The 24,336-nt window shown below is 46.2% G+C and overlaps 1 protein-coding gene across 3 annotated transcripts in view; it reads left to right on the forward strand.

Moving 5' to 3' along the window:
* Positions 1-24,336, forward strand: part of adgrg6 (adhesion G protein-coupled receptor G6) — a 51,762-nt gene that overhangs the window by 24,311 nt on the left and 3,115 nt on the right. For 2 of the 3 annotated variants that reach the window (XM_035143671.2, XM_047337998.1), the window contains 21 exons: positions 6,004-6,092; positions 7,688-7,740; positions 7,892-7,930; positions 8,225-8,376; positions 8,648-8,759; positions 9,169-9,257; positions 9,510-9,574; positions 9,963-10,099; positions 10,537-10,702; positions 10,768-10,914; positions 10,995-11,111; positions 11,518-11,563; positions 12,167-12,273; positions 13,137-13,264; positions 13,774-14,042; positions 14,670-14,772; positions 15,437-15,587; positions 15,938-16,070; positions 16,185-16,286; positions 16,921-17,076; positions 23,751-24,336. The exon at positions 23,751-24,336 is cut by the window's right edge and continues 3,115 nt beyond it. In XM_035143671.2, coding sequence (XP_034999562.2) covers positions 6,004-6,092; positions 7,688-7,740; positions 7,892-7,930; positions 8,225-8,376; positions 8,648-8,759; positions 9,169-9,257; positions 9,510-9,574; positions 9,963-10,099; positions 10,537-10,702; positions 10,768-10,914; positions 10,995-11,111; positions 11,518-11,563; positions 12,167-12,273; positions 13,137-13,264; positions 13,774-14,042; positions 14,670-14,772; positions 15,437-15,587; positions 15,938-16,070; positions 16,185-16,286; positions 16,921-17,076; positions 23,751-23,965 — 2,576 coding nt within the window. In that variant the 3' untranslated portion in view covers positions 23,966-24,336. Of the gene's footprint in view, positions 1-6,003; positions 6,093-7,687; positions 7,741-7,891; positions 7,931-8,224; positions 8,377-8,647; positions 8,760-9,168; positions 9,258-9,509; positions 9,575-9,962; positions 10,100-10,536; positions 10,703-10,767; positions 10,915-10,994; positions 11,112-11,517; positions 11,564-12,166; positions 12,274-13,136; positions 13,265-13,773; positions 14,043-14,669; positions 14,773-15,436; positions 15,588-15,937; positions 16,071-16,184; positions 16,287-16,920; positions 17,077-17,540; positions 17,581-23,750 lie in introns of all 3 variants that reach the window. The other variant, XM_035143672.2, reaches the window with a different exon arrangement.

Consider the following 24,336-nt stretch of genomic DNA (forward strand, 5'->3'; position numbering starts at 1 on the left):
AAGGAAGAGGCCAACAGGAGGAAGACATGCAGCTGCCGCCAGAGCGACACCTAGTCCACATGTGGTTCACATCACGAAACCTGCTGTACCACCAGTCAAATCCACGACCAGGCCCACGTATACTACACAAACAAATGGACACAGATACACACTTGCTCCTGGGTTGAGAAACGCAACACGTATTGGATATGTGACGAATACAACTGGTCACCCACATGCATCAAGTCAACCTACATCACGACCAAACTTTCCTGCAAACACTGAAGACTCAAAACTCGACCCAGAATCTGGAGTGTCATCGTCATTAGCCCCTAGTCAGGAGTCGCCCGCATGGCAGCGTAGAGAGGAGGCCTCGGACACAAACAAATCTTCCTCATCATCCTCGTTGCTTTCCTCATCATCTGCACTTAGCAACAGAAAGAACAAACCGGCAGTGCCCCAGACGTCACCACGAAACACAACGGTTGCTATGGATGACCACACAGATTCTCTGGAACCGCTGGCTTATGAATATGCATCAGGAACGGACCCGTTTGTTTATGATTTGTCTGATCTCACAGGTGAAGATGGTGCCTTCAGTTTGTATGAATTCGACATAGCCTACTCCTTGGAAGAGCCGGCCACTGTCGCGCCGACCTTTTTCGGCTCTGACGCCAAATTCAAACATGGTGAACTTCTTCCTCCTGTCACACAGCCCTTCGCTACTTCCCTCAGAGGAAGCGAACATTTGCTGAACCGCTCTGACGACTCGGACCACCTACCGAGTGGCTCCACAGCCGGAGGGGAGCCTCCTCGGGCCGGCTCACAAGATGGATTCTCATTCATCAGCGGGTCCCAAACTCCTACAGTGACGGTCTCTCAGACTTTTACAGGAGCTCAAACTAACCACAGGGTTTCAAGCAGCACTAGTTCGAGTGGACGGCGTCCAGATGAAAGTCCATTCTCAAACTCTTCCCCTCAACAACTGGCTTTCCAACCATCGCCATCTCTCTTCATTCCCTCCCTTTCTCCCTCTGTATTGATACAGCCGACACCGTCTCTGCCGTCCTCTGCTTTGCCCTCAGACGTTTTCCCCCAGCAGATCTTTTCTTCCTTAGAGTCGCAGGAGGAGGACGCAACACAGAAATCCTATTCCTCACTTTCTTTAAACCCCCTGGACAGTGAAACAAACATGGCTGGAATTGATGTGAAACTTGTAGCAGCCAAAAGTCGGCAGATTAACAATTTATATACGAGTGCAGGTATATTCACACACATACATTCGTCAGTGCACTTCACTCTCCATGGACCTTCACTCTTCTCCTCTCCTACTCCTGTTCTTCCAAAATCTTCTCTTTCTAACTCTTTAGTGTCTCCTCTCGACGTAGCTCTTCACCTCCCTTCCCCGTCTCTTCCTCCTCTGTCGGCGTCTACTCCCCTCACCTCCTCTCATGCCATCACTCTTCCTGGTTCATCGTCTGTCTCCCCCATGCCTGTTATTTTACAAACTCTATCCTCTGACTCCTTCACTTCTTTCTCGTCCTCTCCTCCCCTCTGGCCCCCTCCTCCCTCAGCTGCTCCTCAGCAGCCTCCCTTCTTCCCATCCTCCCCTCTCGGGCAGGTTGAGGGAAAACCTTCAGAAACAGACGCTGTTGTTGAATCTGCTCACGTTCCAGAGTCAGATGGAGTTGGTGGGAACTTTCAGCCGTCTTTGTTGTCATCTCTGTCTCTGTCCCCAAACCTTCAAAGGGACTTTCTTGTGACAACAGTTGACACCAAATCCTTGTTGTCACTTCCTCTTCTCTCTGAATCTCAGATGTCGGTCGTCGATGGTGCGCTGCTCCCTGAATACCAACCACTCTCTGCTGAGAGGTCGGGTTCTGCAGAGCTCTCTGATGTTCAGTCAGGTCCATTAGTCCATTCGATTGGGATTTTCTCCTCTAGTCAAATTAATCCAACTCCCTCCAGATTATCTGTGGAGAATCTGGCAGCCAGTTCTGTGACACTCACACCAGATTTACCCCCTCGAATGCTTCCAGCTCGGCCTCAGTTGGAGTCGTTTGACCCCCAGTTCAATTCTTCAGTGGTCAGTAAGTCGGTTCGCTCTGATCAGAGCGTTTTGACCCTCCCAGAGGAGCCAGATCTGCTGAATCAGACGGACATTGGCTTTGAATCCAAGTCAACAGATGGAGGTCGGGCCTTTGAATGCACCCTGGTGCTGCTCCAGGACAATATTGATAGAAGGGAACCATTTCTCTCTGCTTCTTTGTCTGCCACTTCTTCCCAATCTTCAATTCCCTTCCTTTCAACTTTGAGTTCCCTGTTCCATCGCCTTGACAACCTGCTGCTCGCTCCGTCTCCAGAAACGTTTCCTGCTGCCACAGTGATGCAAGTTGCTGGAGGGACAGGATGGGCTGTGGGGGAGGACACTGCAGCGTCTTCTTCCTCACCCTCCCCTGACTCCGAGTTTGAAAACTCTCTCATGTCGGCTCTGACGTCTTCATCTGGGTCACAGTGGAGTCTGCGGCCAACTGTCTCCCACACTGATGACCAGGTGAACACCAACACAGCCTCTGGTGCTCCCACTAACTCACAGGCACTCACCCACTATACTGATGGATCGAATCACCCCACTCCCCCTTTGTCGATCCCTCTTGTCATAGCACCTACCCAGACTCTCCGCAGCAGCCGGACTACACAACCTGGCACAGCCACCCCCCTGTACGCCTCAGGGCGGGATGACATTCACCCCTCGGAGCACCTCGGCCGTCTGATCCCCACACATGGTTCAGTGCTCACACACTCAGGAGCTCAGGCACATAGGAACAGGGCTTCAGATGCAAGTGAGAAACCAGAGCTGAGTGAGAGGCCTGAGCAGAGCAAACAAGATACACATGTTGATGTCTCTGAGCTGCAGCAGCAAACATCCCACTTCATTTCCTTTACCCCCCGTCTTCTTTTACCCTCTATTAGGCCTTCACTTTCTCTCGCAGCAACCCTCACGCCTCCCTTTTTCTCTCTTCACATCTACCCTATCTATTCTTCCATCCCCCACTCCCTTCCTCTCACGTCTGTCATTACACCATCTTCCACTCATCCCCTCCCCAGCTGGGTGCCATTGCCAGCACTGTCCAGCATGGCGGAGGCAGAGATTGGCTCCTTGTCGCCCACTCAGTCCCCCCTGGACAACCATATACAGTTCCCCCACACCTCCACCACATGTCCTATTAGCCGTTCAGCAGAGTCACAGGTTATCACAGCGAGCCAATCACTTCCTCCTGGCCGAGCTTCCACGTCCCCTGATGATAAATTGAAATTCAGCCTTGTTTCAGCTGAGCTGCGAGACACAGATGAGTTTTTGGCAGAGCTCACAAACAACTCACAAACTTTGGATTCTTCCAAGTTTGTCGACGGCACAGTGTCCTCCCTCGAGGCGTCCAATAATCTAAGTACAGCTGGGACACATCTCTCTACCTTATTTGACCCTGCAGGTGTTGTTCCAAAAATCCACATTGCAGAGGAGCGTGCCTCAGCTGTGGGTCTGTCTTCAGCAGTGAACACCAGTCACAGTGTTACTCAGGATGTAATGTTGAATGCTCCAACAGACCTTCAACCTAACCAAAGTCCTAATCCAGATGCTGCTCTGGACACTCAATCATTTCCTGTTGAAATGAAAATAACATCCTCCCGCCCCACTTCTGAGCCCAGTTATCAGACAAGCTTTGCACCGTTAAGACTTCCCACTGCTGCTCCAAATATTCTCCTGCAGACCTCTGGCCTTAATGCCTCCTCTTCTACCGCAGCCACCAGATCCCCCACAGGCTCCTCTATCGATGCCCCAGATCGAGGCTTCATTTCTGGGCTTGCAGAGCTCCCACCTCCTGTGAGTGGCAGCCACACTGCAAACACGACGGGCTTAGAATACATCTCCAAGTCAAATACTGCGACTGTTACAACACTCAAAGCCTTGGTGCCCGATGAAATGACAAACAACACAAAGGCTAGAAACGCTACAGCTTTGATAGAAAATGGAAACATGGAGGCGTCTCAGCGGAACGTGACAGGCAACAAACCATCGCCACATCTCGGTGTGAATGGAGGCACAAAGTCAAATTCTACCTTTTCAAAGACGAGTTTGAACTCAGGTCCAAGCGTGTCGAATCACAGCGGGAGTCAGAGCTCAGGAGCATCTGTGAATGAGGCCGCAAACGACAGTGTCCACCTTTCCCCTACTTTACCTGCGGACGCCATTATGATCACAAAGAACTCTTCTCCTTCGACTTTCAGCGGCGGCCTCAAGAAGGCCACAGTTCATCCGACCCACAGATCTCCAACTGTGGATTTAACTGCCAAACCCTCGTTGCCATGCCAATGTAAACAACGCTTTCATTTTACATGTCTGTGTGGACTGTCATCGGGGAACAGTATGTCATGCAGTAACAAAAAACGTAGACTTAGAGAATTTAAAAAATCAACAGTAGCAACTTGTATTAAGTCTTAAAACCTTGAGCCGCCGGGAGATCAAATCTTCTGAGTTTCCCCTCAGAGTCGGGGCTGTCACAGCATCAGAGCAACGTCCATGGATTTGGAACCAGATGTTCAACCGTCACATAAACATGTAACTTTCAAGTGTCCACATATTTCTGGCCATATGTGTTAAAAACAAAAGGACGCTGTGGAAATGTGCAGCTCAATGAAAACAGGATTTTAAGACTGAATACAGGATTAAATTACTCGTGGAGGTGGTCGGGTCGATGTAGCTGCTTTAGACTCTTCTCTCTTTGGGCTGTCAATCAGGTGGATGGTTTGATCCCTCAGGTATCGGAGGCTTCTGATTGGTTTGTGATGATTCTGTCGGATATTAACTTCTCAGTCAGACTGTAGAACTGACCTGGTACTTGTAGATAAAAAGATTGTAATGTTCTATTCTTACTGTTTTCTTTTTCTTTACCTGTATTACTTCTCTTTTATCTGTCCATCATTACATTACCTCATGTTCCTCCTTTTCTTTTCATTTACAATCTGTTCTTTCTGTCGGGGTTGGATCCGTTCGGCTTCTCGGTGGAGACGTCCTGCTGCTCGCTCACTGATCAACACCTTGACTGACATGAAGTGTGACGGTGTGCGGCCTGCAGCGTCTCCACCAGAAGTGATGGATGCAGCTCCACGTCTCAACTGCTCTTTAGCGTTTACTAAGTATTTTTAGGTACTGTAGTGACACCTAGTGGCCAATGTCAGGCATAGCAGGAGAGCTGAGCACTTACTCCAGAGGAGAAAACTCACATCTTTAATAATCAAGACTTATTAAAGATGATTTATTGGGTCTTTTAAAAACGTGTTGAGGACAGGATCATCTGGTATTCAAATATCTGACCAATGGCACATCACCAAGTGTTTTATTCTAAAGTAAGAAAACTGAGATAATACAGAGAATAAAAGAAGTTAATGTTAAAACAACAAACATTAAATACACAGTTGGGTTATGTTAAAATTAAGAACAAATTATTCTTCTGTTTGTTATTAATTATCTGTCCTGTTGTCCGATATATAATAATTTATTATAAATATATATAATGATGGTTTGCTCTGGCTCAGACAGTTTAAACACAGAAAATTAATATTTGAAGGGAATAGTTCATAGGTAATAATAAGTTTGTAATTTAACACGTGTGTAGTGTCCAATAATGAGTTCATATTCCTTCACTTTAAAACATATCTTTTATTCCCAAAAATCTACATAAACACTAAATAACTAAATAGACTCCAATTAAAATACATGTCAGCACCATATTTTTATTTTCTTCTGATATTTTCTAAGTCGATAAACAGCTGCAGCAGAAAGATGTTTCGTTTGGTTCCCGACATGTAAAATGATTCTATTGACTGAGAACATTCAGTAAAACTGGTTTCTACTGAATCAGATTGTCGACTCCTCTCCTGCCATGTGACACAGGCCTGTAGAGGAGTAGTGAAATACAAAGCTCCGTTATCTGTGTCAAACAATTTCTCTCTCTTGGTCTCCAGAGGAGTTGTTCTACCGGATTCAGTTTGTGGTGGAGGACGGCGGCTCGGCCTCGAACCCAAATGACGTGAAGCAAGCTGTGGTTCTCTGGGTGAGTCGAGTCCAGCATAGTTCTGCAGCTCTGCACTCTACTGTCACTCTACTGTCACTCTGCTGTCACTCTACTGTCACTCTACTGTCACTCTGCACTCTACCTCTGCTGTCACTCTGTCACTCTGTCACTACGCTGTCACTCTGTGCTGTCTTACTGTCACTCTACTGTCACTCTACTGTCACGCTAACATTCATCTGCTGTCACTCTACTGTCACTCTGCTGTCACTCTACTGTCACTCTGCTGTCACTCTACTGTCACTCTACTGTCACTCTGCTGTCACTCTACTGTCACTCTGCTGTCACTCTACTGTCACTCTACTGTTACTCTGTCACTCTACTGTCACTCTGCTCTACTGTCACTCTACTGTCACTCTGCTGTTACTCTACTGTCACTCTACTGTCACTCTGCTGTTACTCTACTGTCACTCTGAATGCTCTCACTGTAACTCTGCTGTCACTCTGCTGTCACTCTGTATATCTCACTATTAACTTCTGTCACTCTGCTGTCACTCTGCTGTCACTCTGTTACTCTACTGTCACTCTACTGTCACTCTACTGTCACTCTACTGTCACTCTACTGTCACTCTGCTGTCACTCTGCTGTTACTCTACTGTTACTCTACTGTCACTCTCACTTTCTGCTCTACTGACACTCTACTGTCACTGTCACTCTACTGTCACTCTGCTGTCACTCTACTGTCACTCTGCTGTCACTCTGCTGTCACTCTGCTGTCACTCTACTGTCACTCTACTGTCACTCTACTGTCACTCTGCTGTCACTCTGCTGTCATTCTGCTGTCACTCTACTGTCACTATGCTGTCACTCTACTGTCACTATGCTGTTACTCTGCTGTCACTCTACTGTCACTCTACTGTCACTCTACTGTCACTCTGCTGTCACTCTACTGTCACTCTGCTGTCACTCTGCTGTTACTCTGCTGTTACTCTACTGTCACTCTACTGTCACTCTGCTGTCACTCTGCTGTCACTCTGCTGTCACTCTACTGTCACTATGCTGTTACTCTGCTGTTACTCTACTGTCACTTTGTCACTCTACTGTCACTCTGCTGTCACTCTACTGTCACTCTGCTGACACTCTACTGTCACTCTGCTGACACTCTACTGTCACTCTGCTGTCACTGCTGTCACTCTGCTGTCACTCTACTGTCACTCTACTGTCACTCTACTGTCACTCTGCTGTCACTGCTGTCACTCTGCTGTTACTCTGCTGTCACTCTGCTGTCACTCTGCTGTCACTGCTGTCACTCTACTGTTACTCTGCTGTTACTCTGCTGTTACTCTACTGACACTCTACTGTTACTCTGCTGTTACTCTGCTGTCACTCTGCCGTCACTCTACTGACACTCTACTGTTACTCTGCTGTTACTCTGCTGTCACTCTACTGACACTCTACTGTCACTCTAATGCTCGACTTTGATAAATTCAGAATCTGATGGTATTTGTGTTGAGCTTGAATCAATGTGTCTGAACATGTATGTTCTCTGTACACGTGTCAGTAGCGTGATGGTGGCGTGTTTCCTCAGCTCCTGCTTGTTGTTTTAGTGATTGATCAGATTTGTTTTCTTCTTTCAGCTCAATCAGACGTTTCAGAACTGGACCCACTCCGTCTCCGTGGATAACGTCCGGTAATTCAACATCTTTCACCAGCTAAAGACAAACAAGAGCATGAAGGAGCTTTTTTATCGTAACAGACTTTAGACGTTCAAATCTATTTCAATCATTTTCTTCACGTTGTGGCTTCAGTACTTTAATGACGTGTCTCTCACGTCTCTGCAGAGTCCAGCAGGGGGCAGCGAGCGGAGGAAACCCGACCAGGTAAACACGTCTTGTGTTTAATGTTCCTCAGATGTGACTCAGATTCTGTTTTTTCCTCTTTCAGCCCAAACACCCATAATACATACAGGAAACATATGCACATACAATTTAAGAATTATAAATAAATATTGTGTATATATACATGTGATAATTCATACATAAACATACATGTATTTGTATAGATGTGCAATACACAAATCGCACAAACATATTACATATTATTGTTTTTACTACTATATATGTATATATGTATATATGTATAAATAGTCCAGCTCAGGTTTGTTGTGTGTCCAGTTACTCGTGTCAGGCTCTGCTGGTTTATTATTTCATCGCTAACGAGAGTCTGGGTGAAGCTGCTGTCTCCGCCCGGCTGAGCAGCAGAGAGGGACCCATGGCTGCTGCTGGGCTGCAGATCAAACACGCCTCCGAGGACGTTCAATTAATTGGTGAGGAATCGTTCAGGTTCATGTAGGTGGAAGAACAGAGTTTAACAGTGAGAGAAGAAGCTGTTGCTCTGGACACGTTTATAATAAAATGCTTTTGATCTGTAATGAATCCTGTTGAGTCTGAACAAGATTCTGACCTCAGCTCATTTCAACAGGCTTTGATATGGAAACACAAACATGAACTATAAACTAAATTAAAAACATTATATTATAATTATATTTCATCATTTATCCAAAACTCTGAGGTAACTTCTGGTTCCTCTACCGACAGAAAACTGTCCAGAGGAGAATCCTCTTCCATATCGCTGGCCCGAGAGTCGACCCACTGTGACCAGGCACCTGCCCTGTTTCCCCAACAAGGACCAGAGCACGTCCAGGACCTGGTACACACACACACACACACACACACACACACACACACAGTCACACACACACACACATCACACACACACACACACAGTCACACACACACACACACACACACACAGTCACACACACACACACTCTCACACACACAGTCTTACACACACACACACAGTCACACACACACACACACACACTGTCACACACACAGTACACACAGTCACACACACACACACAGTCACACACACACACACACACAGTCACACACACACACACACACACACACACACACAGTCACACACACTCTCACACACACACACACACACACACAACACACACACACACACACACACACACACACATCACACACACACACACACACACACAGTTTCCATAGTTTCCATAGTTTTCTTGTCGTCTCTCCCACAGTTTGATCAATGCTCAGAACTACTCCTCCCACTGGTCAGCTGCAGACACCAGTAACTGCACGGACATCGACACCATCGAGGTGTCAGCAGGTAGGCTCGGCCAATCAGTACTGACCCAGGTGAGGTCAAAGGTCACATCAAACACAGTCTGAGGACGTCTTTCACACCTTGTTCTGTTCAGTCTGAGCCAAACAAGGTGTGAAAGGTTCCAGACAAACGGCCCAAAATATAAAACCACGTGGTCACATGACAACGATTCAAAGTTCAAAGTTCAAAGTTCAAACTCTGAGTCAAACTGAAGAAAAGTGTCAAAGGTTAAACTCTGTGTTGTCTGTTGTCTAGAAAACGCAGCTGAGGTGGCGGAGCAGCTCGCTAACATCACCAACACGGAGCTGCCGAGTGAGGAGGTGGGACACTCGTCTCTGTTACGCTCTGTGCTGTGGTCCTGGAGATGTACTCACCTCCTCCTGTCCTCCTCACCTCCTCCTCTCCTCCTCCTGCTCTCCTTCTCTCCTCCTGTCCTCCTCCTCTCCTCCTCCTGTCCTCCTCCTCTCCTCCTCCTGTCCTCCTCCTCTCCTCCTCTCTCTCCTCCTCCTGTCCTCCTCCTGTTCTCCTCCTGTCCTCCTCCTGTCCTCCTCCTGTTCTCCTCTCCTCCTCCTCTCCTCCTCCTGTTCTCCTCTCCTCCTCCTCTCCTCCTCCTCTCCTCCTCCTGTCCTCCTCCTCACCTCCTCCTCTCCTCCTCCTGTCCTCCTCCTCCTCTCCTCCTGTCCTCCTCCTGTCCTCGTCTCTCTTCAGGTGTCCAAAGTGGTGGCGAAGGTCCAGGAGCTGGTGAACGTGGCAAAGATCAACGTAACGCTGGCGAACACGGTCGTCACCATCATCTCCAACGTCATGAGCAGCTCCGAGATGGCGCTCGCTGCCACGTCTGAGATGTACGTACCATCTGTCTGTTCTACTGTACTCTACTGTACTCTACTGTAATCTACTGTACTCTACTGTGATCTACTCTACTCTACTGTAATATACTGTACTCTACTGTGATCTACTCTACTCTACTCTACTCTACTGTAATATACTTTACTCTACTCTACTGTACTCTACTCTACTCTACTGTAATATACTGTACTCTACTCTACTGTAATCTACTGTACTCTACTCTACTCTACTCTACTGTACTCTACTGTACTGTAATCTACTGTACTGTAATCTGTTCTACTGTACTCTACTGTGATCTACTCTACTGTACTCTACTGTACTCTACTGTACTGTAATCTACTCTACTGTACTGTACTGTAATCTACTCTACTGTACTCTACTCTACTGTACTCTACTCTACTGTACTCTACTGAACTTGTCTCTCCTCCCTCAGGGCTCTGAAGACGGTGGACGAGCTGGTCCAGAAGATCGAGTTCGAGGGTCCGTCCCTCAGCATCAGCTCCAGACACTTGGCTCTGGGGATATCGAACCTGAACGCCAGCGTGTTCAACGGCACGTCCTTCAGCGCCTTCATCCCCCCCAACGCCACCGACCCGCAGGTAAAAGCCGAGTCATGAGATCTGAGTGTGAACACGGGGAGAGGTTCTGACGTGTTGTTCTCCAGGTCGCGTTTGAGTCGGAGCGGCTCCACCCTCTGGCTCAGGTCACTCTTCCGTCCTCGTTGCTGTCCAGCGTCTCGCTGAGCGACTCCGACCGGGCGTCTCTGTCCAGGATCAACTTCATGTTCTTCAAGAAGACCAACCTGTTCCAGGTCAGTGCCGCCGGCCTCAGATCAGCTGAGAGAGCATTTCATGACGTGAGGAGTTTGATGAATGTTGATGATGTTTCCAGAGGGAGCAGGACGGTCGCTCTCTCAACAGTTACGTCGTGGCGAGCAGCGTCGGCAACTTGTCCATCAGAGGCCTGACGGAGCCGGTGGAGATCCAGATCGCTCACGTCTCCGAGCAGGTACGGAACACTGAGCTGCATGTGTGTGTTCCAATGACCATTAAACTCTGAAAACATGAAGGTTTCCTCAAGAAAGCTGATGTTATTATCATGATTATCATTATTGTTGTTGTTATTGTGCTGTTTTAAAATATTTATCATGAAATAAAGATGTTTTAAGATTATTTTCATTTGAGTTTCATTTCTATTGTTTATTTCTTTTTCAGACATCTTTGTATTCATTTTTTTTTTTTTGTTAAATGAGTTTTTAAATAGTTAAATCTCAATTAAATGATTTGACTGTACACGTGGTCAGAGTTGTGTTGTCAGGTCAGAGTTGTGTTGAATTGTGTCCTTTCAAAAAGAGATGAACTAAGTTTTCAGTGTGTGACAGGAACCTGATGTTGTGTCTCTTGTTTCCTCTCAGTTCTCCTCCCGTCCAGTTTGTATGTTCTGGGACTTCAGCTTCAACAGTAAGTTCATCACGTGTTCATCACATGTTCATCACATGTTCATCACATGTTCATCACATGTTCATCACGTGTTCATCACGCGTTCATCACATGTTCATCACATGTTCATCACACGTTCATCATGTTCATCACGTGTTCATCACGTGTTCATCACGTTCATCACATGTTCATCACGTGTTCATCACGTTCATCACATGTTCATCACGTTCATCACCTCATCACTGTTCATCACCGCTCATCACAGTTCATCAGCGTTCATCACGGTTCATCACTCGCACAAACCCGTTCATCAGCGTTCATCACATGTTCATCACACGTTCATCCCCCGTTCATCACATGTTCATCACCGCTTCATCACATGTTCATCACACGTTCATCACGTTCATCCGTCATCACGCGTTCATCACATGTTCATCACATGTTCATCCATCACATGTTCATCACCCGTTCATCACGCGTTCATCACATGTTCATCACGCGTTCATCACATGTTCATCACGTCATCACACGTTCATCACACGTTCATCACACGTTCATCACATGTTCATCACACGTTCATTATTATTTATGTAATGTGATGTAATACCTCTCTGCTGTCACTAGATGGCGGTGGAGGTTGGAACGGAGACGGCTGCAGAGTGTCCAAAGAATCCAGCATCAACAAAACCATCTGTCTGTGTGATCACCTGACACACTTCGGCATCCTGATGGTACCTGTGTGTGTGTGTGTGTGTGTGTGTGTGTGTGTGTGTGTGTGTGTGTGTGTGTGTGTGTGTGTGTGTGTGTGTGTGTGTGTGTGTGTGTGTGTGTGTGTTGCTGACGCAGCTCCATCAGACTGGCCTCCATGTTTCTTATTATAAGATTATTATTCTCTAAAGAAGTTATTTTATATATTTTATATTTAGGTGTCCTCTGGAAACACTTCCGTTGTCATTTCCTGGAATTGCAGCGCGTTTCTGTAATGTGTATGTGTTGTGTTGTGTTGTGTTGTGTTGTGTGTAATGTTTTGTGTTGTGTTGTGCTGTGCGTAATGTGTTGTGTTGTGTTGTGTTGTGTTGTGCGTAATGTGTTGTGTTGTGTTGTGTGTAATGTGTTGTGTTGTGTTGTGTTGTGCGTAATGTGTTGTGCGTAATGTGTTGTGTTGTGTTGTGTTGTGCGTAATGTTGTGTTGTAATGTGTTGTGTTGTGTTGTGCGTAATGTGTTGTGTTGTCGTAATGTGTTGTGTTGTCAAATTGATGAAGATGTTTTGTTACTTTGCTTGTTTTGTGTACTTGCATGTGTGTTTTCTGAAGTTGCAGTGTGTCGAGCTCTACAGACCTGATGGCTCCTCTCGTCCTGAACAAAGAGCTGGAAATATGTTCCACTCGAAATTGTGTCTGAGAAATAGTTTTAAAATGTTCTGAAATGAACCGTGTGCGTCCAACGTTAGTGTCGATGTGATGTGTCCTGATGTGATGGACACAGATTAAGATCTGTTGTGTTAGTTGTTGAAGGAAAACCTGTAACGTTAGTTTTCTTTGAGCCTTTGACGTTGTCCCGTCCTGCTCAGTGTTTCTCTGTCTCCCTCTGCAGGACATCTCCGGAGTTTCAGCCCACATAGACTCAAGGAACAACAAGATCCTGACCTTCATCACCTACATCGGCTGCGGCATCTCCGCCATCTTCTCTGCCGCCACGCTGCTCACCTACATCGCCTTCGAGTGAGTGTGGTGTTCGGCTGCAGGGCCGAGGGCTCAGTCCGTGGGACGTGATCTGTAATTCTTTACTTTAACGTAGAGTTCAAGTGAACGCTGAGTTTCATTATTCATGGAGCATCAGTGTCTAAACGTCACAACACAGCAGGAGAGAGTTCCACTGTGAAAAGCCTCCAGAGACACAACAGACTTCAAATAGGATTAATATATATATACACACACATGTTCATATGTTGTAAAGGACCAAGTATTGATATGTACAGACGTTGATTAACAGTATTGTAATAGGCTGGAATGCATTTATTTTCTATAGGTATATGATTGTATATGAATGTAAGAGAGTCATGTTTCTAGAAAGGTTTAAAGAGCAGATCTTTATAAAATCCATCAGATCAACAGAAACACAGAGAGCAGCAGCTGAACAGAGCTGAGGTTTCCTGGAGGAGGAGGAGACCAAACCCTGAGACTAAAGTCCTTTCAGCCTCATGCCACATGTTGTTATTCCTCATCTGCAGAAAGATTCGACGTGACTACCCGTCTAAGATCCTGATGAACCTCAGCACGTCCCTACTCTTCCTGAACATGGTCTTTCTGCTGGACGGCTGGTTGGCCAGTCTGGAGAAGCGCTGGCTGTGCTTGTCTGTGGCCGTCTTCCTGCACTACTTCCTGCTGACCTCCTTCACCTGGATGGGCTTAGAGTCCGTCCACATGTACATCGCCCTGGTCAAGGTCTTCAACACCTACATCCGGCGATACATCCTCAAGTTCTGCATCGTCGGCTGGGGTGAGGGGCCCAATGAGAACTGCCATCTTATCATAACAGAACTTTATTTAACTTCATCATAACAGAACTTTATTTAACTTTATCATAACAGAACTTTATTTAACTTCATTATAACAGAACTTTATTTAACTTTATCATAACAGAACTTTATTTAACTTCACTATAACAGAACTTTATTTAACTTCATTATAACAGAACTTTATTTAACTTCATTATAACAGAACTTTATTTAACTTCATTATAACAGAACTTTATTTAACTTTATCATAACAGAACTTTATTTAACTTCACTATAACAGAACTTTATTTAACTTTATCATAACAGAACTTTATTTAACTTCATTATAACAGAACTTTATTTAACTTCATTATAACAGAACTTTATTTTGTTAATGTTGTAATTCGTGCGATGCAAATGAAACTGATCTGAATTGCAGATTCTTTGGTGAACGTCAGTTTAGTTTTAAATCTCTGCTTCACTTTCCATCCCTGACATGTGCAGCTTCATGAGGCTCCGCTGCCAACGTGCAACTAAAAGGATTCTGTTGTGACTCTTGAATCATAAATGATCTACTGAGCAGCAGCAGGAAGAAGAAGCTCTGGTGCTGATTGTGTGTTTGGCTCCAGGTCTCCCGGCGCTGGTGGTGGGGATCGTCATTGCGGTGGATAAAAACTCTTACGGGCTGCAGGAGTACGGCAAAGGAGAGTCAGGAGACGGATCCTCGGAGCTGTGAGTGCTCGCAGTATCTATATATATGTATATATGTATATATATACATATATATATATATATATGTATATATATACATATATATATATACATCAATCATATGTCAAAGTCAGCGCGAGAAGAAGAATCCAACGAATTCGAACGTGTTGTTTTTTGAGAACTTGTTTGTGCCTCAGGATCCAGATGTTTACAGGATGTGTTTAAATGAGTCGCAGCCATAGTAACAACATAAGAGGCCAATTACAGAGTCTCACACCAGAGATCAGGGTGTTATTGTGCATTTTGACCTGTGTGTGTGTCTGTGTGTGTGTCTGTGGTTGTGTGTGTGTGTGTGTGTGTGTGTGTGTCACTGTGTGTGTGTGTGTGTGTGTGTGTGTCTGTGTGTCACTGTGTGTGTTGTCTGTGTGTCTGTCTGTGTGTCACTGTGTGTGTCTGTGTGTGTGTCTGTGTGTGTGTGTCACTGTGTGTCACTGTGTGTCACTGTGTGTGTGTGTGTGTGTGTGTGTGTGTCTGTGTGTCCTGTGTCTCTGTGTGTGTGTGTGTGTGTGTGTGTGTGGTCTGTGTGTGTGTGTGTGTCGTGTGTGTGTGTCTGTGTGTCACTGTGTGTGTCTGTGTGTGTGTGTGTGTCTGTGTGTGTCTGTGTGTGTGTTGTGTCTCTCCTCAGCTGTTGGATCCAGAGTCCCGTTGTGTTCTACACCACGTGTGTGGGTTACTTCTGTTTGGTGTTTCTTCTGAACGTGGCCATGTTCATCGTGGTGATGCTGCAGATCTGCGGCCGCAACGGCAAACGCAGCAACCGCTCGCTGCGAGAGGAGGTGAGTGACAATGTGTCTCTGAGTTGGACGTCTGTCATTCGCTTGATGAGACACTTTAACATTTACTGACAATCAAGCATCTCGACCAAAAGTAAACTTGTTTTTATCATCAAATAAAAACCAAACTGTTCAGAAACAACATCAGTGAGATAAGAAACGACTGAAACGACTGAATCTTTGAAAAACATTTTTTTAACGTGTACTTTGATTATTTTCTTTTTCCAACTTTTCCTCATGGTGTAAATACAATAAATCGTAACATTGAATGGAGATTTAAAAATCAGAATACATATGGATTTGAACTGTGGTGTTTTCGAACTCATTGAGAACAACGTGTTCTGTGGATCCAGGTTCTGCGGAACCTGCGGAGCGTCATCAGCCTCTCCTTCCTGCTGGGCATGACGTGGGGCTTTGCTCTGTTCGCCTGGGGACCCGTCAGCCTGGCCTTCATGTACCTCTTCGCCATCTTCAACTCGCTGCAGGGTACGATACACACAACCGTCTACGTGAGAAGAAAGTATACAAACAGATAGATCCTCTGCTGTGCTGAGGACTCTCGGATGTCTCGTCATTAACATCTGCATTGTGTCTGTCCAGGTCTGTTCATCTTCATCTTCCACTGCGCCCTGAAAGAGAACGTCCAGAAGCAGTGGAGGAGATACCTGTGCTGCGGCCGGTTCAAGCTGTCGGACAACTCAGGTATCCGTCCGTCTGCCAGCTCGGCCTGTCCTCGTCTCACAGGAGTCCTGTCGAGTCTGTCTGCTGGACTCCCACCAGCAGACGTTTTATTAAAAAATAAAAGCTAAGTCACTTCGGCTTTGCAGCTAATAAAAAACAGATCAAACCAGGTTGAGCAGGAAGTCCTGCAGGTTAACTTCATCTGCTCCTGAAGCACCAGCCCTCGTTTAAACTGGGAAGCAAACACACACTTCATGTGCACTCGTGTTTTCATTGAGGCTGATGTGCACGAGCTCACACACACACACACACACACACACACACACACACACACACACACACACACACACACACACACACATACACATACACTATATTATATATATATATATATATATATCCATATACCAAATATCTTATTTCTGTGATAAATGCAACTAAACAATTTGTTGTATGATTGATGTTCTTGATGTGAACTTTTATATTTGAATTGTATGTTCCTGAAACCAGACTCTGGTTCCCTCTGGACATGTGTCAGTGTCACTGGTTCTGTTCCATGACGACTCTGTGGAATGACGGATCAGGACGTGTTGACTGATGGTTGTGTGTGTGTGTTGTGTGTGTTGTGTGTGTGTGTTGTGTGTGTGTGTTGCAGACTGGAGTAAGACAGCCACCAACAACACCAAGAAGGTGAGCTCAGAGAACCTGGGCAAGTCTCTGTCGTCCAGCTCGTTCGGCTCCAGCACCGCCAACTGGACGTCCAAAGCTAAAGCTACGCTCAACCCGTTCAGCAAGCGACACAGTACCACAGGTGAGACACACACACAGACACACACACACACACACACACCACTCTGAGCTCATTCACAGCTCTGAGGAAGCTGCAGCACGACGCCTCCTCACTCGATTCTGTAATAACACACATTCCTCACTGTGTAGTCATCATCTTTACAGACTTTCATCCAACATTTATTTAAATAGATTTTTGTGTGAACATTTTTAAGGTAAATTATAATATTAGTTTTGTTCAGTGATAACAACATTTGACTCAAACTGAAAGAGACTGTAAATCTCATTGTGAATGAAGTCAGACAGTGAATTGTCAGAAGGATCCAGTCGAACCTGGACCAGCTGAAGCCTCGTGTGTCTTCACTCTGATGATCAGCTGACTGTGCTTGAGATGTGACCCAGGAACCTGTAATTCTTCAGGTGTGAGTGTGGAACTCTGGGTAATATCCTCTCATGTATGTATCTACCTCTGTGTCTGGTGTGCAGAAACCTCTTCCAGCCAATAGCAGGAGAGGAGGACTGACAGGTAAAGCATAAAGCTGATTGGCTGATTGACACCCTGCTTCCAGCGTCATGTGATCTGCTGTGTTTCCCAAAACGCTCGTGGTCAAAGTGGATCCGGACGTTCAAACAAACATCTGATGCTTAACTCTGATTGGACAAAAAGAAAAACTGTAAGACTTTGCCAGCGGACGTTTTGGGAAAGCTGCCACTGTGTGTTGTGATTGGCTGGTCACTGTGATGTCATTCAAGTTCACGCCATCACGCCTGAGTCACTCTGAGTGGGAGGAGGTTCCTAACCACCCCCCCTCCCCTCCCACCCAGAATGCCACAGCGTCCAAGCTAACATCTGCCTCCTGCAGGAGAGCGGAGGAGCAGCAGGCTAACGCCCTCGTTACAACCACACACTGATGTGGTCGTGTGGGTTTGTTCTTTACTGTCAACGCAACATCGAGAGTCCAAATATGACTTGATGTGTTCAACCTGAGCTTCTCACTGCGTTTTAACATCTGCTCCTCAAACCACACAGCAACTAACAGCTCTGTCCTCACTGTGCAGGGTCCCAGAGGATGATCCTCAGTGCTGTCATGGACATTCAGCATCTCTCTGTACTTCACTCAAGTGTAACTTATATTTGTTTGAAGTGCATGAGTGGATGGACATGACATGACGGCTCCCCAAAGGGAAGCCCACGCATCTCTATCGCCCCCTGGTGTCTGGCTGCAGTATAGTTCATAAACCCTCCTCCTCCATGTTAGCAGACGGGACATGGACCAAACTAAAAAATCTTAGTAGACGTTAAAATAAATGTTTGTCACAGATGTTTCTGTCATTTCAGCTCGTTCTCATCTCACCGATGTTTGTTCAAGTTTCTGATCAGTTTGGTTTCAATCAGTTATTTGTGATATAAAAAAGATTGACAGCTGAGACTGACTCACGATTGGTTGAGAGTGTGTATGGGCGGGACCACTGCACAGACTCAGTTGATGGTGTAAACTTTAAAGTCTTAATGAAACAGTGTTTTTTTTATTTACTCTACATTTGTCCGACCAGCGTTTGAACGAGCGACAGACAAATGAACTCATCAAATCTGGAATGTGTTTTCAGTCGGTTTAGATTCTGATTGGTTCCTGTCTGCTCGTGCTGTATCTCCGCCCCTCTCCCCCCTCGGCTGTCAATCAAACACAAGCACCACTTTGACATAACAGAAGAAGAAACTGTGTTTTCAGCTCAGATCAATATTTGCTCTCAGCTGCGATTTTCTGATCCAAGCGAATCTGAACGTTTCCATATGAGACAAAAGTTCAACGACACTAATTTGTCACTGACACATTTCAAGGCAGATTTTTTGCCAAATACAACGTTTCCACAACTTGTTTTTATTTTTTATTGTTGAGTTTTAAAAGTGATGATTTTATTTCCTGCAGATGTTAAACAGGCTGAACAGCTGCAGAGGATTTGATCATCTTGTGTCTTCTCAGTTTGACAAAGTGCAGCCATCTCCCCACACACACACACACACACACACACACACACACACACACACACACACACACACACACACACACACACACACACACGCTCGGTCAGTTTGTTCCACAACTAACAGAATAGTTCTTACCGACAGATGAAAGTGTTTCCTAACGAGGTCAGTGAGGAACATGACAGGTTGTGGGTTCACGTCTCGTTTCTTTCCAGCTGCTCAGTTCACAAACCTTTAACTCAGAGTTTTGTTAACGCACCGTTTCTCACACTTTAACCACAACAAGACAAATAACCATCATATAAACTGAATGAGCAGCAGGAACTGAACGTTTTCACTTCCTCACACTTTACACAAAATCGTCATTTACAGGCGGAGTCGGTGCAGTAGTGACCTCGATACCACGGCTCCACGACCAATCAGGAGTCAGTCTCAGCTGTCAATCATGACATCTCATCCTGTTTTTATATCATCAAATAACTAATTCAACCAAACTGATCAGAAACATGAACAAACATCAGCCACCAGGAGGCGATGGAAATGTTTTGGCTTCGATTTATGGAGCTGTCCTGTTTTTTCATTACCTGCCCCAACCCGACAAACTGAGACAAACCCTGAGACAAACCCTGAGACAAACCCTGAGACAAACCCTGAGACGAACCCTGGGACAAACCCACAGACAAACCCACAGGACAAACCCTGAGACAAACCCTGAGACAAACCCTGAGACAAACCCTGAGACGAACCCTGAGACAAACCGTGAGACGAACCCTGAGACAAACCCTGAGACAAACCCTGAGACAAACCCTGAGACAAACCCTGGGACAAACCCTGAGACAAACCCTGAGACAAACCCTGAGACGAACCCTGAGACGAACCCTGAGACAAACCCTGAGACGAACCCTGGGACGAACCTGAGACGAACCCTGAGACAAACCCTGAGACAAACCCTGAGACGAACCCTGAGACAAACCCTGGGACGAACCCTGAGACAAACCCTGGGACAAACCCTGAGACAAACCCTGAGACGAACCTGGGGCCGAGCCACAGGGCAGACCCTGAGGCCGGAGCCTGACAGGCGAACCCTGAGACGAACCCTGAGACGAACCTGCGTCCACGTCGTGCGTGGTCGCCTCGTCTCTCTGAGCAGTGGACAGCTGATCTGAATCCAAACTTCTGACAGAGTACAGTGTCCAGCACCATAAAGAACTGCCTATAAACAAATCTCATAAAACGTCTCAACTCGACCAAAACAACTCACAGCTGAGAGTCTTATGTATCCATGGAGACCAAGATCCTGCGTTATGGAGCTGTTCTTTATGTCTCTGAGCCCCCGGTTGAGTTCCAGTCCAAACGTGTCTGAAATGAAAACAGCACAAGCTGCTGAAACGTTCACAAAAACTAAATAAATCACTAACTTTATTATGTGATGAAGCTCGTCCCCTCCAATGATCTGATTCGCTGACCCTGACCCCCCTCCCTACTAGAGAACCACTCTTATGATCAAGCCCATTTTCACTGATCAGAAAATCCTCTAATATCTGTTTTTTATTTTGAACATATACAATTATGATTCAATCCCAGTGTAACAGCCCAGACTACACCCCCACCCCCCACCCCAGACTACACCTCCCCCAGACTACACCCCCTGACTGAATCAAAGATGGATAGAACGCGTCTGAGCACTACAGATGTACGAGCGTTGTGTTGCAACATAGACCCCTCAGCCATTCTCATGGAGCTGAATATTGGATTTCCACTAATGACTGTGGTTTGGCACTTGAGACATTTTGAAGTATAATAATTCTTCACAGGAAGTTTTAAAGCAACCAGATCATAGTTTTGAATGGAAACAGATCAGGACGAATCAGCGTCTGTGAGTTTCCTCTCTTTCTTCTGTCTGAGGTCCGTCAACAACGAGTCTCCGCAGCGGCATCAGTTACACGTTGTATAGTTTCCAGATGTTTGATGTCAGAGGACCCATCCATCACGACCAGAGGATTCCACAGGTCTTCACTGTGTCACTGGTTCAACCATAATCCCCCCCGGGGCATAATCAGTGTTGACATAAAACACTGTGAATGTCCAGGAACTAGAATCCTGACTGTGGCCGACGCCAGCAGGCCGCAGATGGAAGAGATGTGTGGAATAGTGGGAAACAACGATCCACTCCTGTGCTCAGACAGCGGTCGAGCAGTGATGTGCTTTTTGAACTGATGAAGACTTTGCAGCAGGATGTAAATGGAAGGTGAATATTTCCCTGATCACAGTGTCACAGCAGCACACGGACATTTTGTTCCAAAGTGTGTATGTTCCGCTCTGCTGCTTGGCCCAGTTTCTGCAAGAAGGTTCCAAGCTGTAAAACTGTAGAGGCTTCTGCTGCAGATTCAAACGTCATCTTTAACTATAAATTTAGATCACGTTCCCAGTAGATGACGTGGTTTTGTCTGGCTTCATCACACCTTGACCTTAGCGTGCACTGGGAACATTCGCATCCAAGTGTGAAGCGGTCGAGACGAGAATCCACACGTCCGAGTCTGAGGCCGGTTCTCTGCCAGAAAACGGTGGATTGCTCTCTCTGTTGTTGAGACGCAGGTGGATCAGTGCAGTTCTGTGTTGAGATGGAACTAGATCCACGTTCTGAGCTCTGGCTAGTGACCAAAACACCAGATTGCTATTCTGAGGACGGCTGCGGCTGAGGGGTAGAGCGGTCGTCCTCTCACCTGAAGGTCGAGACGTCTTCCATTCGAGGTTTTCCTGGAGGAGAAGCTGTCGGGACTCTGTATCCTGTCTGACCTGAGAACGCCTCCCCCAGGAGGGAGTGTTGGGGGGGGGGTTCTTTCAGATACATGTGAAAGAACCTGGAAACAGCTTCAGTACCTGAACTGCTCATCATGTAAGAAAGTTCTGGAACTTCTTCCAGTCGTCTGCATTATTCATTTTAGATTTACATGGATATTGGGTTTCAAACCAACTCTCCTGTATTTCTATTGGTCAGAGCTGAGCTGGTCATTAAGGTGAAAAGAGCCACTTCTACTTAAACAGTAAGAATTAGAATCATCCATACTCACCTTTCTGCCTTGAATGCACATATTTTACATATTAGAGTTTGTGATGGAGGATCTGCAGATTTTCTGGATCATCCGCTGAAGAAAGATCAGTTTGTGTTTCTCCATGATTAGCTGTCACCTCTTTACGTGAGAAGCTGATGGTAGTTGGATCCGAACCCGAGGCAGCTCGGCTCCGTGTGGATTCACTGGGGACCGAGCAGCTGTTAAACCTGAGGAAGTAGCTGAGAAGCTTCCAGACCCAAAGGGAAACACACCACTCGTCTTTCTGCATCTGCTCTGCACATAGTTTGTAAAGTGCTCTCAGGATTAAGTGGGAAATTAAATCCAAATATGTTTTTATGAATGAGGCTGCTGTTATTATTTGTTGGCTCATAAATCCTGAGAAATACAAACCTCAGGGAAGAGGGAACGCCGAACCAACCAACTGCATTTGGAATAGACAACGAGCAGATTGCCCGGCATTAGAGACAATTCTTCTGCCTGAAGTCAGAGGTTAATGCTGCACTGAGCTGGTCAGGGAAACTGCTCTGGGACCATTAAACCCAGTTCACCTCACGGAGAAGGAGGAAAACAACATGGAACTCATCAGGGGCTTTCTCTCTTCAGATACTCAGTGAAAACTGCTCACACACGTTAGTGAGAATTCATCCATCTCTCTCTGTCAGGAACTTCTTCTTATTCATTTTGGATTCACATGGATGTTGGCTTGTATTTCTATTGGTCCGAGCTCCTTCGTTATAACACTGCGTTCGTCCAGTCAGGCCACAGAGTCGAGCTCAGCTGACAGCTGCAGCAGATTATTACAACCATCACTCAAACCAGCTGCACCTCTTCATCCTGTTCATTCCTGTCGTCACTGATGATGCCTTGTTCTCCGGGCGCCTTGCTGCCGCTCTCCCTGTATGTGGGCTGGTAAACACATGGAGGGATGAACAGGTTCCAGAACAGAGCCGACCAACAAGCTCAGCAGAGGCAAAGTTTTCTTTGACTGAAGAGGTCCTGGCTGAAATGAGCGGAATGATAACGTTAGAAATACCCATTCATGAAGGTGAAAAGCCACAGCAGCTTGTTCTGAACACAGATAACAGCAGCACTCTGACTCTGATGTTTCCATTTACCTGAAATCCTGAAACACCTTGTGTGGTTCAGACCTTCAGACAAAATTCTTTAGTCCCTAAATTACAATGTGAAACCCAAACTAACAGATCAGATGAAACGTGGAACACGTGAAGCTTCAGACTCTCAGTGAGGAAACGTTCTACTGACTCAGATCTTCTTGAAACAAACATGTCCCTCTGAACGTCTCCACACGTTTTGATGCCGTTACTTTCGACGCCATCACCTCGGGTGAGGTTTGAACAGGTGATGTCAGACGTCAGTAAAACCTATTGTTTCTCTGCTCTTGTTTCCTAATACGAAGACGTGACCTTGTAATTTAAACCTTGTTGTGGAATAATCTTTGACTTCCTCTCCTTCATGTTCACCTGTGAGATTTAACACGCCACCTGATCTGAACCCGTCTGTGAGGGTTTGAATCTTGTAATGACTCTAATGCTTGAGTGTTGACATCATAAGTAAATGAACCAGGCTGATTACTGCAGTCACATCATAATCTTTGTGTCTTTATCTCCCTGGATGCAGATAAATGCTATTCCAACCAGACCAGCCCCAAGTGCGTCTCCTCGTCCTCCTCAGAGGTGGAGCCCAACTCCTCTTCCTCCTCCTCCTCCTCCTCCTCCATCCTCCCCGTCAGCCAGATGATTGACAAGGTGAAAGGCTACTGCTCCGCCCGCTCCGACAACTTCTACAAGAACATCATCATGTCCGACAGCTTCGCACACAGCACCAAGTTCTAGGACTGTCCTCCGTGTTCTGGGGGCGGAGCTCCTGGAACCTCCCCCCTGCACCTCGCTGCGGAGCAGAAACGTTTGTGACATCATCCTGCCGACAGCATCAGTGACGGACTGTTAAAGTTTCCAGTTTGGAGGACGACTTCCACAACGTTATTTAAGGTTTGCTGTGAAACCACCACCATTGTTCTAGAGCCTTAAGTGTTCTGGAACAACCGGCAACATTCTAGAACTCTCACAGAGGAGGTTTGTAAAACGTCCCACAATCTGGAACCCTGCGTGTGATGGAACCGCCTCTTATTGGAGCCTCCGACATCCTCTGACCCTCCGACATTACCCCGACAATTACTCTGACCAATCAAGAACCATCCTGGTCC

Source organism: Hippoglossus stenolepis, chromosome 20, assembly GCF_022539355.2.
Source record: "Hippoglossus stenolepis isolate QCI-W04-F060 chromosome 20, HSTE1.2, whole genome shotgun sequence".
Classification (NCBI taxonomy): Eukaryota; Metazoa; Chordata; class Actinopteri; order Pleuronectiformes; family Pleuronectidae; genus Hippoglossus; species Hippoglossus stenolepis.